Here is an 18,518-nt window from a genome sequence, read left to right on the forward strand (position 1 = left end):
GGACTTCACGAGTTCATTATATTTTAGCAGCCTTTTGCAGCTATCCTTTCTATCACTTTACAAAAATTAAGAAAAATAGAAAAAAAAAATAAAAATCTTCTTCCTTTAATTGGTGGTATCAGCTTAATTGATGATGCTACCTGATGATCTCCAAGCTAAACTGGGGTGTTAGCTCGTATTAATCAACGTACTTGATAATTCTTCTTCATGTTGTTGTTCTTTTGAGATGGTATTTCTTTCACATTCTTTAATTAATAGAATAAGACAGGTGGCTATGTTTCATGGACATTGACCATGAAATTGATGTTTAGAATTTCCAATTTAAGAAACCATCCTAAATGTGTGCTGGTGTTGGACTTGACACGCTTTTTTAGCATTAAAATCACATCTAAGATAAATAATGTGTTTGTTTGGTGCACAAAATCAAACAATCACTTTGCTTACGTGTAGTGTTGTGCAACTCTGAAAATGGCATTCCCTAAAGCATGCGAGAGCAATTGTCAATTTTGTCTTTCTTTCAATTTAACCTTTCCTCTTTGACTTGAGTCTTAGTCTTCATTTCTAGCACATAGTTCTCAGTGTCTGTAATCACTACTCTCATCAGTTTGCTTGAATTGAGTATTTCAAGTATTCAACTATATTGGATTCTCATTGATGTCTGAGGGTTGTTTCACAGATACTTGATTACTTTTATCTTATGAGTGAGTGTTTTTGGAAGCACAACTCCCTTAATGAGAGCGGGACCGAAGACCAGTTGGTAAATGGATACATTAGTACACTCTTACGTATTGCTTTGAGTAAATCTGCAGTTGTATTGATTTATGAAGTCCTTTATTTGCTTTTTTCACAAAGCTTCACCAAATTTCTCCCTTATCGTTCTTATTCAGTTCTGGATGCCAATCCATGGAGAGAAACCTCAAAGCTAGTGTATGTGCTCACTCAAAGAGAGAACCAGTTGGGCACAAGGAAAACTCGAAGAAATCGCAGGTTTAAGTTGTTTTAGTACCTTGTATTCTCCTGAGTAACTGTTAGAATTGTCCGAGCCCAAACTCAGGTTTTGCTTTTGAATAAGTGAAGTTGAGAAGGTGCTTGGGCTACTTTTTTCCGAAGGGGGAAAGTGGACTTCGGAAATAGGAAGTCAGGCTAAACAGTCGAGGAGAGGGACAAAGTTCCAGATGCTTATGGACAGGGCGGGCTAGGATTATTTAGTAGGAGGGATCAAAATTAATATAATAAAATATAATATTTATTTTAATTTATTATATATAAGTTGTAAAACAAAACTTATATAATTTAGTTTTATTCAAATAATTTACTATAAATATATAATAATATTTGTATAAGGTAAAAGGTTTAGAGCAATACCAAATTGAGTCAAAGCAATGATGTTAATTTTATCTTCATAATATATCCATCACTTTAATATTGTTAGTCTTTATACCTATCAAATATAAACATACAAAGTATATAAGAAACATTAGCTAAAATAAAACATTATTTATGTTTGATAAACTTTGAAATAAAGCAAAAAATAATAAAGAATGATTCTTACATATTTATTTTAATTATATTCGTTGTTCTTTCATATAATAGAATTCATCGATTATCATATCAATTGTGAATCTTTCAGCAATTTTTTTTTCTATATAAACAATCAAATAATTTATAAGAAAATCATCCTCTATCCGATTGCGAAGTCTTGTTTTAACAATCTTCATCGCTGAAAAAGCTCGTTCAGTAGGTTGTAAGTTATCAATATTTTTTTAAAAAAAATAAAATTAATTCTTCTTATTTTGTTCATGGTTCAACCTAAAATCAAAACATATATTGTAAGAAAAATTGATAATTTTGGCGGTTCTGCTAAAAACAAAACGCAAAAAAAATCCAAGTATAATCAAAACAAACCAATAAAATATATCTAATTAATTAAAAAAAATCAATATAACAAGAATTCAAAAAACAATTGATAGAACTAGCAGATCTAAGGAAAAAAAGAGCAAAAATGATAGAATTATTAAAAAAACCTCATCAAATTATTAACAAACATCTCAAAACAAAACAAAAATATATTTTAAATTTAAGTTACCTTATTTTGTTTGATGAAAGATAAATGAATTAGTAACTCTGCTTCAATCTTTTTGTAGAAAAATTTTGCTCGCGATTTATGTTTTTGATTGGCTGCAGGATTTATATTATGATAAATTGGTGGCTCTGTTTTTTATTTCACAAAATAATATCTTTATATTTTTTTATTTTTTAAATAGGTCAAGAGTAAATTCAAAGAATAAAATAAAAAATATAACACTTTCTCCTATTTAATTATCTAATTACCCCCCCCCCCCCCCCCCTGCTTGTGGAGGATGTTAGGGAGAGTGCTTGTAAATGTCCGATTATTTTACTTGTTGAATTTTCTGCAATGCTAACCAAATGCTTCAGCAAGATTAGCATAAGATTGGTCGTGCCTGAATGCATTTAAGTCAACTGCTAGTATCACTGAACTTCTTAGGTGGCCTTTTTTGTTTCTATCACGAGGTATGTCATTTCAGATTATTCCTTACATGTTCATTGTTCAAACTTTAAGAGTGTGCCATCACAAGTTATGGTAACAAGTATCAAGTCCTCACTTCTACCCCCTGATCAGATGCTTTGGAAACTAGGATAACCTTGCATGCCACTTCCTGTGAATTGTTGTATCAGGTCTCCTTATTTATTTAAGATCCCACTGAGTCTCTGGTTGCTTAGCCAAAGATACAAACTCTTCACTCTTGCCGCAGGTTTTTGAAGATGAAAATGAAGCTGTGGAGGAGGTCAAGGTTGTGAAGGTGTTGCTGAAATCGAAGCCTCATCGGTAAGAGTCTTGAGCAAACTTTCAATCCCACCAAAATCTTGTTGCAGCTTATAGATAAGGTATCTAATGGTTTCCCTACTTTTCCTGCTGGTATTAGATCTTTTTCGGAAAATGAGGGCTCATGCTGTTCTATTTCGTCGGGGTAGGAAACCTCCTCTACCTCAAAGCCTTGAGCTTAACTTGAGGGCTCGTAAGCGGTCCCTTGAAGACCAAGAGGACTTGGTTTACATGAAGGAATCAGAAGATTGGAAGTAAATATTGTATTGTACATCAACGTCTGCAATTTATGTACAGGAACATGGTTTACATGTTGTCATTTCTTTTTCAATCTATATATAGAAAGAAGTTGAAATTCAAAACGCGTGTTGATTCTTGGGAGTTGATTTGATCATATAAACGGAATTGGAATATCTAAAGGTGGCATGTAATCATACGAAGTTGCTAGCCATTGAATTCTTTCCTCTCTTTTTCGGTGGCGGTAAGTTGGTAACAATAGGGACTGGGATCTCACCCAGAATAATTGGACTGGTGTGGCAACTTGCTCTTTCTGTGCAGTGTATAGATCTGATTCGTTATTAAGGCTAGTCAACTTGCCTGTTTTAGAATAAAAAACAACAATTTGCTAAAAATTTACTATCAATTTGTGAAACTCTTATGAACTGAAGTTTGAATTATAAGGAAAAAAAAAAACACTGGATCTTGACAAGCTCCAAACACTGCTGCTCCTTGTATGGATGTATTATTCAATGCACGGTTGAAAGGTAGAATCATAAATAATAATTCATCTCAGACGAATCTTGTTTCTCAAGGCTCCTATTGCACTTTCCATCTGTTATGGCCGCACTCTTATCTTGTCTAAAGGCATTAACGTTACCTTTCCATTCCAGCCAGAAGTTGTCGAGAAAAAAAAATTGTTTAATTTTAATATTAATGTTGCTGGCCGTGGTGTATATACTACTATTACATCCATATTTTCACACGTGAATGAAGGAAAGGTATTGGGCTCAACCCCAAACCCTAAAATTAATTGTTTTCTTTAGTAAGATTATGGGTACGAAGATGGGTTGATTCCATACCCGACAGGGAACATGGCACTCAGAGGACCCCTCCCCCCAAACATCTGGAGGGAGCCCCACCGGGACCGAAGCTAAGGGTACTTTATTGAGTGGAGCCCACCAAAGGACAGTAAAAATAATTCGAACCCAAGATCGAGGATGAACGAGCGCCTACTTTGGGGGCACCTTACGATTAATTGATCATTGGTAAACACTGCTACCGTCCAAATCCAAACCCCTAAAATCCCAATTAAAAAAATATAGTTTCATGATATTTATTATTCGCCCTGCGGCGAGATCTTTAAAAATCGACACGGTCCTCACTCCTCACCGCCCCAGCTACGGCCCGTCTTTTGATCTGAGAATATAAAACGAGACACCGAAGGGGGATGATCGAGGAAAGAAAGAGGGAAAAAAAAAAGCAGAGAGAGGGAAGCGAACGTTACATTTTCTGTTGAAAAAGTAAAAAGCGGAATAACGGATACAAACCTCCGCTTTTCTTTATAGAATTCCCTCCCCTTCCAATTTCCCTCCCCATTTCCCACTCTAAAATAAATTTCATCCACACGCATTCAAAGCAATATTAACAAAACCAGAATCACTCTTCTTCTTTTCCGATCCTGATCCCGATCTTCCTTCTCATGAGCTCCGAGACTCCATCCTCCGTTGCCGACACTTCCACGGCTGGAATTTCTTCTTCATCTTCGTCGTCTTCGACGGCAGGCAAGCAGAAGGAGAAGGCGAGAGTGAGCAGGACGTCTTTGATACTGTGGCACGCCCATCAAAACGACGCCGCTGCCGTCCGGAAGCTTCTGGAGGAAGATCCATCTCTCGTTAGTGCTAGGGATTACGATAAACGGACTCCTCTCCACGTGGCATCTCTCCATGGATGGATCGATGTCGCTAAGTGCTTGATTGAGTTTGGCGCCGATGTCAACGCCCAAGATCGCTGGAAAAACACGGTATCATCATCATCATCTTTCCCTGCTCTTTTGGATGCCGTTTCATTTGCCTGTTTTGTGTCTTTTTGATATGCATGGGAGTGCGCTTGTGATGGTTGCAGTTGATAAGTTGTCATGTAAATTTGGATTTTCTGTCATTGCAGCCACTAGCTGATGCAGAAGGAGCTAAAAAGCACAGCATGATTGAACTTTTAAAATCATACGGTGGCTTGTCATATGTGAGTACAGTCCTTCTCCAATCCTTTATTGACACATGTTTCTGTCTCATTGATGATAAAATAAAGTATTTTGTTTCTTGGGGATATATGTTTATTCTACAATCAGTGATGAATTAACCAAGGAACGTGCTAGCCATGTTTCCCTGTTTTCACCATAACTAGTGTTAGCATTTGTAGCTTTGGAGGTTTCTTGCTGGATATTTTTAACGTATTGTTTCAGTTCATAGCATCCAACATTCGGGATTTGGGCGTTTTAGATAGCCACTGCTAATATGATCTATCATATTCGGCAGCATACTATTGTATAAACCTATTGGTACAATGAAATTATGTAGCTCTTGATTGTTGGGCATTTATTGGTGGATTAATTGCAAGCTAATTACTTTACACCATGTAATAGAAGGGGAAAGCTTTTACCCTTTGCTTTATCACTCAAGTAACGACCAGCCTAGCAATTTTCCAGCAAGACTGGCGTGTAATGAGTGCTACTCTGTGTTGGCATTGGTTATTGACTGTTTTTTGGTTATCTGGTTCTTTTCGTCAGCTGTAACTAATGTGTAGTGACCCACTGTGGCAATTTGTTTGATAACTCAATGTTCCTTCTCAACACTCCAATGCCGTATGCTTTGTGCTTTGCTGTCATACACTTTATACAAATATAATTGCACATCACTCATTCTGTGTCTTTTAATTGCCTGTATTAGAGCTAACTTCGTTTATTCAAATTGCAGGGACAAAATGGAAGCCATTTTGAACCAAAGCCTGTTCCACCCCCTCAACCAAATAAGTGTGACTGGGAAATTGAACCTTCTGAGCTGGACTTCTCTAACTCAAACATTATTGGAAAGGTTTGATTCTATTTCTCAGGATCAATTATACAGATAATAGAATGTCTAAAGTTGACAAACTATTGTATTAATAAGTTTGAGTATAACTGGGAAATCGTTATTTGATGTTTTTGGATGGTCAATCCTGTCAAGTTTTTAGTGGACATTATAAAACTGTTCCGTGTGTAGAAGTTCTGCAGCAGTTTGATACATGTTAGAGTTCGTGTCTTTTAAACAGTGTCTTTTATTATGATAAAATTACCTTTACTGTTCTAATCTTGCCTTATATATATGCATAGCCATCTCTCAACAAGCAATTGTAGTTTAAGCTTATATTTGACTTGAATAAAGGGAATAACTTTTTCGGCTAGAAGATCTTAAGTAAGTTTTGGTTAATATGTTTTCTTTTTCCATTTTACACTGTTGGTGTATATTTTTTGCATCTGACATCTTTGCTTCATTCTAATGTCAAATGTTTGAACTTTGGGGCACGACTTTCAGGTTCTTGGTTTATTTTCTCCGAATATATCCTCTAATTGTAGCTTATTCTGTTAGGGATCTTTTGGTGAGATTTTGAAAGCATCTTGGCGTGGAACACCAGTAGCTGTTAAACGCATTCTTCCATCCCTCTCAGACGATAGATTGGTGATGTAAGTCCTTTCTTTGTAACGTTTTCCTAGTGTTGAATTGCGCGCGTGTATTACAGTTGCATTTCCCTTGTGTGTTTGTTAAACATTTTTTCCTTGTGAGTAAAAACTTTGGGTGATTTATAACATGAATTTTGATCTCATACCAAAACAAAAGATGGCATCAACATCAACAATCAGGCTTAATATGTGAACTTCTTACTTTGACCAATAATTTATTTGTTTTCCTATTTGCTTATGCTATATGCTACGAACCATATCATAGCAGTGAATCAGAAACAGGTAGAAGATAGGATTGATGTATTTTTTCACTCAGAAAGGATGAAGTTTATTCTAGATTCTATAGTTTCTTCTGATATTGACAAACCTCCACTTTCTATTGAAATTAAAAGAGAATTTCACTCAAATGGGGACAATATTTCAATATCTTGATCAATCTGGTGCCTTTTGTTGCTGCAATACACTTTCTTTTTCTCTAGTTTTTTATATTGTCAATTTGTCAACTCTTCTTTCACTTTACTGGTTCAGTCAGGACTTCAGGCATGAGGTTAATTTGTTAGTCAAGCTTCGTCATCCTAATATAGTCCAATTTCTGGGAGCAGTCACTGAGAGGAAGCCTCTTATGTTAATTACTGAATATCTGCGAGGGGTATATGACTCAATATCTGTTTGTTATTCCAAATTTTGGATTCTCTTTGAAAAAGGTTTTTTTTTATCACTGATTAACTTTCTAAGCCAATCTTAATCTATTCATGTGGTGACACAGGGTGATCTTCATCAGTACCTCAAGGAAAAGGGCGCGCTAAGTCCATCAACAGCCATAAACTTTGCGCTGGACATTGCCAGGTACATAAAAGCTTCTATACTTCTGTATTTGCTATAGGGGAAGGAGCACCTTTCTACCCATTTATCTGGTTTGTTGTAGCTACTAGACCATGCTTTCATTTTATAGGTGTGCATGAATACCTAAAAGAGCTCATCTCGCAGGGAAGCTAATACCTTTGCTGTTAGAATCCAATTCATTGGGTTTTCAGAAAATAAGGGAGTTTGTGAATTGACAAGGGTAGTAACATGACCCAAGCATAGCAGAACCTCTCCACTTTCTGAGCTGTACCAGTAAATTGTCTAGTATTTATTCTTTCATTGAAACATTAGTTTTTCATTCAACTGTTTAAAATTGTTGGATGAGATTCTCTTATAATTTTTTTAATATAAGACCATTATAGTGAAGCTAATTACAATTAATTGAATTATCATTCTTTTTCAAATATTTTATAGATCAAGGAAGCTATGCTTGTCAAATAATTTCTAATCAAAGCCCCCTTTTCTCTTTCTATGTCTTCTTGGTTTGGGCCTCTTGAAATCAATTGTTCTACTCACCAGAAGATGCTTTTTGGACCCTGTGAGGGCAATATGGTCCTATTCACATCACATGTGCCTTCTCTTCCTTCCTAGCTGCAGTTACTTGGTGACACTTTAATAATAGGAGTATTTTGTTCAGGTCCAACTACCTGAACGTTCCTAGTTTTTCAGTCATATTTTTCAAGAAAGAAGAATGAGAATAATTGAAGAATCCGTATCATTGTACTTGAATGTGAAGAAATGTATTCTTTGTTAACTTCCCTTGTTTTCCACGCATAGCTGCTTTGTGAAACATGCACAAGCCATGTAGCTTTGTGCAAATAGTATTGCAGTATTTCATTTATTTGGGAAAATGAAGCATTAGAAAATTTGAAGTATTTTGAAGCTTTGTCTCAGAAAGTTTTATCCAAGTTATGGATGCAACTGTAGTGGTTTAAACTGTCATGCTAATCTGAGTTCTGTTTATCTTATATGACCAGAGGCATGGCATGTCTTCACAACGAACCAAATGTCATTGTTCATAGAGACCTAAAACCAAGGTGAGTGAGTACAATTTTTTTACGAATCACGCGGACATTAATTATGCCTTATAGCTCTTTAGCTAATATTTCCATGCTTTAACTGACGCCTTCCTATTTGAAGAACTCTTGGCTAACAGACTTAGCTTTTCCTGACATGCAAAATGCATTTCTTAGATGTTTGAGCCCTTCCAGTATCTAGAATATGTAGTTGATAGTTACAGCACCCGCCCTTTTTTACCTGTTAATATTTGTTCTTCAAATCTCAGGAATGTTCTTTTAGTCAACTCCAATGCAGACCATTTGAAAGTTGGAGATTTTGGTCTAAGCAAGCTCATCAAGGTTCAAAACTCTCATGATGTGTACAAAATGACTGGCGAGACAGGAAGTTGTGAGTGTCTCTTGCATTTTTTTTTTTAATAAAATATGATCTCATGCTTACTTCTTTCTTTCTTCCCTTTTTTTTGAACAAACAAAAGACCGGTATATGGCTCCTGAAGTTTTCAAGCACCGGAAATACGATAAAAAAGTAGATGTTTTCTCCTTCGCAATGATACTATACGAGGTAACTGTGATTCTGTTGAGTATAAAAATTAGAAATTTTATATTCAAAACAAGTCTTGATGCGTTATGTTCTTCGTTGCAGATGCTTGAAGGGGAACCACCTTTTTCGAATTTTGAGCCTTATGAAGCAGCCAAGTACGTGGCAGAAGGGCATAGACCGACATTTCGATCCAAAGGATTCAATGTCTTCGAACTCAGAGAGTATGTCAGATTTAAGATGTTCTAAGTTCATTGGTTTTGTTTTTTAAATATTTCCTGTCTACGAAGGTCTACAGAAGTTCCACGTCCTGTACCATTCCATAACATACTCCTAACTACTGATGGTAAATGTATGTGAGGGAAAGCGAAGTTGAAATTGGTAGGCATCTTCCAAAGCCAGTAAACCAAACTGCACTGCTAGATAGACAATAACTGATAAGCCATATCTAATTTGTCAAAATGAAATGGGAACGAGTTTCATGGTTTTAAGTATTTGACAGTTACCTGAGAAGAAAAAAGGAAAGAAGCTATTGATATAGTTATGAAATGGGCATCCTGTGTCTAATAATTATCAAATCTTTCAGCATCATTCTTTATCTTGAACTGCCCTTCGGCTGTTCAACAACCAAAATATCAGTCCATGTCAATGCTCTATCTTCTTCAGCGGAGGTGTCTGAACCTTTGATTGCTAATTTTTTACTGTTCAATGTTTTTAGATTGACAGATCAGTGTTGGGCCGCTGACATGAATAGAAGACCTACTTTCTTGGAAATTCTTAAGAGACTTGAAAAGATCAAGGAAAACTTGCCGACAGATCATCACTGGCATATATTCAATCCATGAACGAGGAGCACGATGAGAAGGTCAAATATTCTGGCCTTCTACCATTCCTGCCAGTCATATTCTGTACTCATGATTTGCGCCAGTGTAGTGGATAGATTTTGCTAAGAAGACATGAGAATCAGCGATATTCCATGTCCAGAGATTTTTAAAGCTTCTAGGTTGTATTTCTTGTGCAAGTTGTAAATGCTAGACTTCGTTATTGCATTGAAATTCATATTCTTTTGGTGGATTAATTATGGTTTAGTAGGTTAACCTAATGAATCTAATGAAATTTTATGTTTGAAACTCTTTTGAGTATCAAGATTTGAATTGAATTTTAAATGAAATTTAATCTCTAAAAATACTATAAAACTAAATCAGAGGTCAATTCCTTTAATTGAAATAAGATAAATGTAATGAGGGTAATATAAAAAATAAAATGATTTGAATTTTATCTTTTTCAAATACATGAATTTAATTTATTTATTTATTTATTAAATTTAAATCAAATACTATAATTTAGAATTGATTATAAACAATCTATAAAGCTTTTTTTCAACTTTTTTAATAGCATGAAATTCAATTTCATATATGATTTAAATTCAATTAATAATATATTATAATTTTTATGTTTGTAATAAAATATTAAATTATATAATTGAATTCAATTATATTGTTTGGAATACATATAGAATTGAATTGGATTATCAATCTTGATAATTTTACTCTTGATTTAGAAATTATTTTTTTATATAAATCATTTTTTTATTACAAGTATCCTTATATTTATTTAAAATGATATAAAATGCAGGAACTTAAAAAAAGATATAAGTAGATCTATTAATAAAAAAAACTTTTTGATTAAAATATTCTCATTGAAATGTTGAGAGAAAAAAAATACATATTCCAATAAAAATCCTAGAGTTTTCTTATATCAAACTTAATAAAATAAATTAGGAAGGTATACAAGTCATTCAACTGCTTCAAAAAACAATTTAATCCCTCTAATCACAATTTACTCACTACTTCAGATATCTTTGTCGACTTCTAAACTCCATGAAAGAAAAGCGAAAGAAGAAGAAGAACATTGCTCTCTGTGAGACAGTGGTAGTAGAGTGATTCAAATGGAGGTTGTTTTGCCGTCGTTCAATATGAAGAAATTTAAAGAATGGTTTAAGGGAGGGTGTCGGTTGGTAGTTAGAAAACCAAGATCAATGCGCCTAGGATTTTGTCTCGGCGAAAAAGTCGGTGTCACTGTCTCAGTATAGATTTTCTAGGTTTCTTGTCATTGACAATATAATACTCGTTGTTCCTGTTACATTTTTATTTTATTTTTTGGTGAAAACAACCCCTAAGATATTCAACCAACCACAAACTCTTAAGGAAGTTGAAAATACACAAATAAAGAGTGCGGTGTGTGTAATATAATGCAAGTTCTTCGTTTTTTCATGTCTTAAATGAACTGGTGGAGCTATTGGAAATCACAAGTGTTAAAATAATTTGAAATTTTATCTAATTATTTAAGATTTTAAATTGAAATAATTATTCAATATGATATTAGAATATTGATAACTAAATAATGGGTTCAAATCTTATTATTTTTATTTAATTAATAAAAATTAAATATAAAATAATATAAATATATATAAATTTGAAGTTCAAAAGAATTTTCGAAAGGAGAAAAGTCCCGAGCCATTTGTTTTGAGCTGGAAATCTATCCCTTCTTAGCCGCTGGAAGCCCGAGGACGTTTAGATCTGCCGGTAACTACAGTATAGTGATAGGATTGAGGAGGTGAAAGCAACTGAATGGTCATCCCAACGCAGAATCAATAGCTACTGTACCGTGTTGTAGTACCAAACTTTCGCATATGCTTGGCCATTAGCCAGTGATTCGAACCCACATAACTAAAAAATTTATAACACCATCCCACTCGGGTCAAGCAAAGTTACCAAGCGCAAGTCTGCAAGGACTGTAGGTTTTGACGAGGAATCTAAAAGCATTACAAAGAAATGCTTCCCTTGTATCCGGAAAACTGTAATTGTACACAAGATGGCTCGAAAGTCGTGAATAGCTGGTTAAAGTCGTATTGTTATTCTTCCTCAAAAGTATTACCATGTGTAAAAACATTTTACAAGGGGGGAAGGATGAGATAACTGTTTATCAAATATATAAAATTAAATGAGCTTCTTTTTCTGGAAAAAGGTCTTCAAGTGCCACACTTGCAAGCCCGCCACTGATAAACTTACAATAATCGAAAGAAAACTCAACCAGGCCATCTTTACATTAGTAGATGTGTTCAGATCTTGCATTTCGTCTTCTCTGCAACAAACATCAAGCATGTTAGAAAGTGTTTGATGTCCAGATAAACTACAATCCTGCAAGAAATAGCATATTTAAGCTTATTAGCTCTCATGATTGTTGGAGAAAACAGATAAATCTTCACCTTTCACGGAGATAATTCATTTCCTCTTGAATGGAAATGACTGTGTCATACATTTTCTTCAGCTCCATTTCCATAACCTGGTGTTTAAGATTGATGCAAACGGATAAGAATCTTTCATTGTTTCAAGCCTGGCACTTTCAAATAGAAAACTAACGTGGAATTGGTAAAACAACACAACACACAATATCAAAAGGTGTCAATGATTTTACAGGAGAGTACTGTTATAAAACAATAGACAACAAGTACTGGAGACTGTCTTTGTCTCAGTCTGCAAATCACTACTTATGGATGCTAAGCAGCTGCAAACAGCAAATCACTGATAGTCTAACTCAAAGCTAAGAGCTAAAGCGTGGAAGATTCCATGGTTTCAGAAGAACAACAGCATGTCTCTCGCTTCTAGGTTAAGATCATCTTCCATCGCCAGTTTTTTCCACTCATAGAACCCCTTTTATGAAATTTAGATGCTATGCTATAGATTAGATAACCCTTAAAAATGAAAATACAAAACGGGAAAGAGCCTTCAACTTAAAACCCCAGGGAAAGGATGAAAGGGTGCTTGAAAGTCAGCTATTAGAGGTGGCAAGGATTGCTGTTGGGGGAGGGGATACAAAAAGCACGAGCTCGGCTTATAGAAGAAGGTATCAGTAACAACAGGTTTTATTCCGGGGCATGTATCCTTTTCTTTTTTCAGCTAATTCACAAGGTTTGCAGCTTTCAACTTGCTGAACTAAAAGACAATTTCTATGGCGCATCCTTTTAGAATTTAGACAATCCCTCCAAGACCTTTTTTTTAAACTGTAATTCCCGCTCCTCATGGGTTACTCTAAATAATGATCTCTGATCTGACACAAATTCTTAATTAACCATGCCATTCCTGCATACGTCATAGTTTTTTGATGAGCCATTCTAAACACATCATTTGAAGCTAGTATTGCTCTTGTAGCCTAGTTGCTATCACATGAGAATCCAATTCAAGTTTCCTACAACACTCAGTGATACACTGCTTACGAAAATGACAGGCAGCCATGTCAGGGTTATGCAAATCAAACAGCCACCATAGACTGGTTCTACGGATAAAGCCCAACTTTTCTGCTACAGTTAATTATTTCTCTGCTATCGTTAATTCTTTCTTACATCTATGTGGATCAGAGCTACAGCTATGTGGCTCCATAGATTAGGTTCCTAGGGCGCCTAAAACGACATCTCTTTATTCTTAGACATCATCTAATCTTACAGTAGGCGATCACAATCCATCTGATAACCTTCAATAAGAACTAAAATAGGAGAATTTCCCCTGATCTATCCACTAAACCCAACTGCATATTAGCCTTGAACTCAACATCTTTGTCCCCTTCATTATAGCGCACCTAATACTTAATCATAGTATATGATAATTAAGACTATTAACACAAAAACCAAATAAGAACAGCCTCAAATTCAGAAATTAAAATCAGGGCAAAAAATAGATAGATCAATAACGAAAGCAAGTTGACTTACATCCACAGAGCCTTTCTTGGCAACATTAGACCAATCCTTAGCAGCCACACCAGTCTTCCAATCAAAATCAACAGACAAAGTCACAGTTGGCTTATGATCCGCCGCCCAAAAACACGCCATGTAATCCCCTGCTTCCGCCGCCGTGAAAGCAAACTGCCCTGATTCCACACGCTCTGAATAATGATAACTATTCCCATAACTCGATGTCACCTAAGAAAAACACAAATTACAAACTTTAAAATAGCCAGAAAAAAAAATCGAGAAGAGAAATCATGGGTCTTTTTCAATATCCTACCCTGACAGTGAGTTTATGTGATTCGGGCAAGGGCTGGCTATCATGGGGGTTGACAATGCTGTACTTTCCAACAGTCATAGAATTGCTTTTGATGTCTTCTGATATGCATTTCGTGTGTCCTGACTCTAGCTCGAAACGAAGTGATTTTGATGGAGATGATAAAAGCCCAATTATAGTCATTATTACAAGGAGATAAAGGTTGAGTCTTGGGGTAATCATGGTGGTGGATTATGAGCTGAGTTTTTTTTTTTTTTCGTTTGTTGAGAGTTTCAGTTTTTGAGTTTTTGGTTAATGAGTTGCTTTTTCGGTTTACGTTTGTTGTTTTGAAATGAATCGGGACCAGTTTTGGTAATAGGAGGAGGAGGTCAGACCAGCAATTGAATTATTGACAGCTGGTAGTATTTGATTGGTAGAGACACGTATTTTTTTTTAAAAAAAGATACAGAGCTGTCTAGTTTAGTTTAGTACACTGAGAGGATATACAGAGTGTACAGTGTGGGAATAATTATTTTTTAAAATATTTTTTAAATATATTAAAATAATATTTTTTATTTTTTAAAAATTATTTTTAATATTAACAAATTAAAATAATTTAAAAATATAAAAAAATAATTTTAAAAAGAAAAAAATATAATTTTAAAAAACATAATTTTGACTTCATTCTCAAATACAGTTTTAGACATGATACATACGGATGCGTCATATTATTATTATTTATTTAGAAAATAAGTTGATTGCTGTGTGTTTTATAAAAAAAAAATTACATGGATTATAAACCCAAGTAGAATAAATAAGTCCATTTTTTTAATTAGATGTTAAGAAAATAAGTAATGATAATATACATACTAGATTTTTTTAAAAAAAACAGCGGTTATATTAACTTGGAAAAAAATCTTTTTTTTCAAAAGATGAAAAATATTGTAATTCAAATTGTAGACAATTAAATATAAAAAAACAAAAATAGATAAAAAAATTTGATTTAGGTCAATTTAAGCTATCATGACAAGTATGTAACATGGATAATAAGAGGCGAGTCAACATGAAAAACTCACGGTCCATATCACGATGTTAGGATAACCTGATAGAAAATAAATAAAAAAAAACTATAGAGTTTAGTTTTTTTTAAGAAAAAAACACGACATTGAACGATAAAACGAGAAAAAAAAAAAACAAGTAAAACAAAACAAAAAATGTCAACATGCATTAAGATCCATGATCTGGGTCATTAGACCAAAAGTACCTTACATGGAAAAATCACGAAACTCAATCCCCAGCTAATCAAATGTTAAATGATAAAATCGGGAAGAAAAATCCAATTACACAAAAAGATTCAAAACCAGATATAAGAATTAAAGGAATGAAGATCAGAATAAAATATAAAATAAATTAGAGGACAACTATAAATTTTTGATTGAATTGTGAAATTGAAAAGAAAAATCACTATAACAAGAGTAAAAAAATATATTTAAAGAATAAAGTTCAAATTAAAAAAATAATATATCATAAATTTGAATTAAATAATGAATGTGAAAACGGATAAAAGTTGTACAAAAAAGTCAAGAAAAAAAATAAAATGAAAAACAAATAGGGACTAAAATGAAAAACAAATATCACAAATTGAGATTGAATGATGGAATTGAAAATAAAAATAAAACTTAAAAAAACCAAAAATAAAAAACAAAAATTCAAAAGAATAAAGATTGGGGTTGAACTATCAATAACTAAGAGTAAAACTCTAAAATTGAATGACCAACGTGATTTTACGTGATTTTCAAGGGAATGAGGAAAAAAAACCTCATTGGCAACAACTCAACCCACAACCAGAAAGTCATGGATGCTTGACACTTTTCAACAATTTTTTTATTTAAATAATATTTTATGTTTATTGGAAGACTTGATTGTCCTCAACCAACATAGTAATAGCATAAGAAACATGATGAAAAGACTAAAAAGCCCCTTGACGCCTCGGCCTTTTCTTTCCTGTCTTCAAAAGATAAATAAGATACACATTAAATGTGCTTGGAGAGGTAAAGAGATAAAAAAAGTTCTTAGATGCAATCTTTAAAACATTTTGGTTTTAAGAGCATTTTAATATTTTTATAGTGCTTGAAAATAGAGAATATACACTCACATGCAGTCAATCTTGTAATGACTAATGCATCATAAAACAATTATTGAAATACCCCTGTTATAAAGGCCAAATATTTTTGTTGAGAAGGGCAAAAAATAATTACATTGTTATGCTACAATATTTTTGCCTTGAGTGCATTTTTTTTCCCTATTATTGGTAAATGTAAAGCTCTAAGTCGTGACTTTGTTAGGCTTTTTCACCACGCCATATAGGACCACACTAGCCTTGATGCCCGTTCTTCACTGCAAGGCTAAATTATTTTTTTTAATGATATTCAGGTACCAAAATGAGGTTAAAAAAAAGATAGAAAAACACCGGTCACAAAAAACCTGTAACCCTGGTAACTATGACTAAGCCAACCCGAGATATCCCACCAAATTAGCAGCTAAAATCATGAAACTTAAATAACTCTATAAAAAAATAAAGAGGATTATAAAACTTTTTTTTTTTAAAAAAAAAGTAATCATGTCTCAAGTCATTACATTCAAAGCACCTAATCTGGAAAAACTATTAAGTTTAATTCCTAATCAATCAATGTTGAAGGATAAAATTAAAAAAAATTAATTATATAAAAGGACTCAAAACAATAGAAATTAAAATATCGAGGATCAAAATTAAAATACAACATAAATCTTATATTTAATTGAAGGCAGAAATTCAAAAAAAATAAATTTAGTAAAAACAAAATGAAATTAAAAAGAATGAGGATCAAAATTTACATAAAAAATAAAAACAATACTGTAGTTAAAGGGTGATATTGAAAAAGAGAATATTTTTCATAAAAGGGCCAAAAAAATAGAAATCAAAACAACAAAGACCAAATTATAAAACATAATACTGTCAATTTGAATTGAAGAATGAAATTGAAAACCACTAAAACTTTTACAAAAAATGACAGGAATAAAAATTAGAAATTCAAAAAATAAGAACCACATTGGAGAATATAATATTTGGTAAACTGAAATTGAATGATAAAATTGAAAAAAAAATAAAACTTTTACAAGAAGGTTTGAATAAAAAATAAAAAATCAAAAGAACAATGACTGAAATTGAAATATCAATAACCAAAAGGGTCAAGTTATAATTTTCAATTAAATAAGAAAAAGTAAGGCCCACCGACACCAAACTAGACCATCGATGGATACACATGCAGCAACAATAGAAAGAGAACACGATAACGCTTCCAATAACAAACAAAATGGTATTTTTGGACGTTGAGAGGCGCTGCACAAGCCACTCGAAGGGCACAAGGGCCTCCCACGTGACCTTGGGTGCCGTACATGCATGCTCACATTTTTTTTGACAGCCCATGAGTTGACTTTGTAACTACAAAAAACAAACACCATGAAAAGCCAAAAACACCATTTGACCTTAGGCTTTAAATTTTTTATTTAAGGATATTTTTATAGTTTCATTGTATATTTTTTATATATATTTATACAAATATCAAAGTGTCCCTCAACTTCAAAAGTAATAGCCCAAAAACCACTATGAAAAACACAAAAATACTCATTGATGTCGGGTTTAATCTTATTGTTTCTAAAGATTTTTGGATCATTTTACTATACAATCAAGATAGATTTCTTTTTTGCGGCTTTATCTAATAATGATATAAATAAATCATGTAAAAAGATCTCCATGCTTTTGGTTAAAACTGTGGTTAAATAAAAAATAGTTTAATGTGTTTGGTAAACATGCTTTTCAAATTGAGGTTATAAAATAACTAAAAAAGATGTATGTTAATATTGATGGTTTTTAATTTAAATATTGTAGATTTAACTACCATTATTACATCATTAAATAAATAATATTTTATATCAAATATTTTTTATTATTCCATTAACTTCATGGTTTTTTGAGCATGCAACAAAATCAGGTAAAATATCATCAAAAACAAAATTGAAATTGCGATTAAATTCCACAAATGCTATGTCATCATGCGATGTTCTTTTAATTTATGTAGTGTTATTAAATAATATTAAATACTAGTTTTTCAAATAAAACACAATTTTACAAAAATTAAAATATTTTACTGGGTCGGACACGGTCTAATGAACACTGTTCACGTTAACAGTGCCAGGTGAATGCTTCTTACGTTGCTAGGTGAATTATAATTCACCTGGCATGGGCACTGTTGTGAACAGTGCCCAGGTGAATTACACGAGAAGCAACTCCCAGCTACTTTGTGCGAAACCAGTTTGAGGAAAAAATTTATAGGTCCCACCAAACAATAAGTTGCTTTTTTCATATTACCAAATGCTTAGTTTACGTGGTTTGCTTTAAAAGCTAAAGCTACCGCGTAAACAAACACCCATAAAATGGGTTTGAACCACAAGTTTGCGGAAAGCA

At 33.3% G+C, this 18,518-nt stretch overlaps 2 protein-coding genes across 3 annotated transcripts; one reads left to right on the plus strand and one right to left on the minus strand.

The window, feature by feature from the left end:
- Positions 1-4,138: 4,138 nt before the first annotated feature.
- Positions 4,139-10,108, plus strand: LOC133704244 (serine/threonine-protein kinase VIK-like). Its single transcript, XM_062129022.1, has 11 exons — positions 4,139-4,865; positions 5,009-5,083; positions 5,815-5,931; positions 6,466-6,560; positions 7,086-7,206; positions 7,324-7,403; positions 8,399-8,458; positions 8,707-8,828; positions 8,917-9,002; positions 9,084-9,202; positions 9,697-10,108. Exons 1-11 carry the CDS (start codon positions 4,545-4,547, stop codon positions 9,821-9,823), a joined length of 1,323 nt encoding a protein of 440 aa, XP_061985006.1. The 5' UTR covers positions 4,139-4,544; the 3' UTR covers positions 9,824-10,108.
- A 1,763-nt stretch (positions 10,109-11,871) lies between these two features.
- LOC133704740 (transmembrane emp24 domain-containing protein p24delta9-like) lies at positions 11,872-14,381 on the minus strand. 2 transcript variants are annotated; one of them, XM_062129683.1, is made up of 4 exons: positions 14,039-14,381; positions 13,744-13,953; positions 12,247-12,323; positions 11,872-12,117 (listed from the first exon to the last, which is right to left on the minus strand). In XM_062129683.1, the coding sequence occupies exons 1-4, from the start codon at positions 14,255-14,257 to the stop codon at positions 12,087-12,089; spliced, it is 537 nt and encodes a 178-aa protein (XP_061985667.1). In that variant the 5' UTR covers positions 14,258-14,381; the 3' UTR covers positions 11,872-12,086. The 2 variants fall into 2 exon arrangements, with proteins under 2 accessions (XP_061985667.1, XP_061985666.1); XM_062129682.1 differs by having other exon boundaries at positions 11,872-12,122; positions 14,039-14,379.
- Positions 14,382-18,518: the final 4,137 nt, after the last annotated feature.

Source organism: Populus nigra, chromosome 10 (genome assembly GCF_951802175.1).
Source record: "Populus nigra chromosome 10, ddPopNigr1.1, whole genome shotgun sequence".
Lineage (NCBI taxonomy): Eukaryota > Viridiplantae > Streptophyta > Magnoliopsida > Malpighiales > Salicaceae > Populus > Populus nigra.

Bases quoted from the DNA above. Each gene is read 5' to 3' on its own strand.
- LOC133704244 (XM_062129022.1), top strand. From the start codon at position 4,545: ATGAGCTCCGAGACTCCATCCTCCGTTGCCGACACTTCCACGGCTGGA. The intron at 8,459-8,706 runs GTGAGTGAGTAC...TTCAAATCTCAG, and splicing joins CATAGAGACCTAAAACCAAG to GAATGTTCTTTTAGTCAACT. The intron at 9,003-9,083 runs GTAACTGTGATT...TCTTCGTTGCAG, and splicing joins TCGCAATGATACTATACGAG to ATGCTTGAAGGGGAACCACC.
- LOC133704740 (XM_062129682.1), bottom strand. From the start codon at position 14,257: ATGATTACCCCAAGACTCAACCTTTATCTCCTTGTAATAATGACTATA. The intron at 13,954-14,038 runs GTAGGATATTGA...TGTTTTTCTTAG, and splicing joins CACATAAACTCACTGTCAGG to GTGACATCGAGTTATGGGAA. The intron at 12,123-12,246 runs GTGAAGATTTAT...TGTTTGTTGCAG, and splicing joins ATGAATTATCTCCGTGAAAG to AGAAGACGAAATGCAAGATC.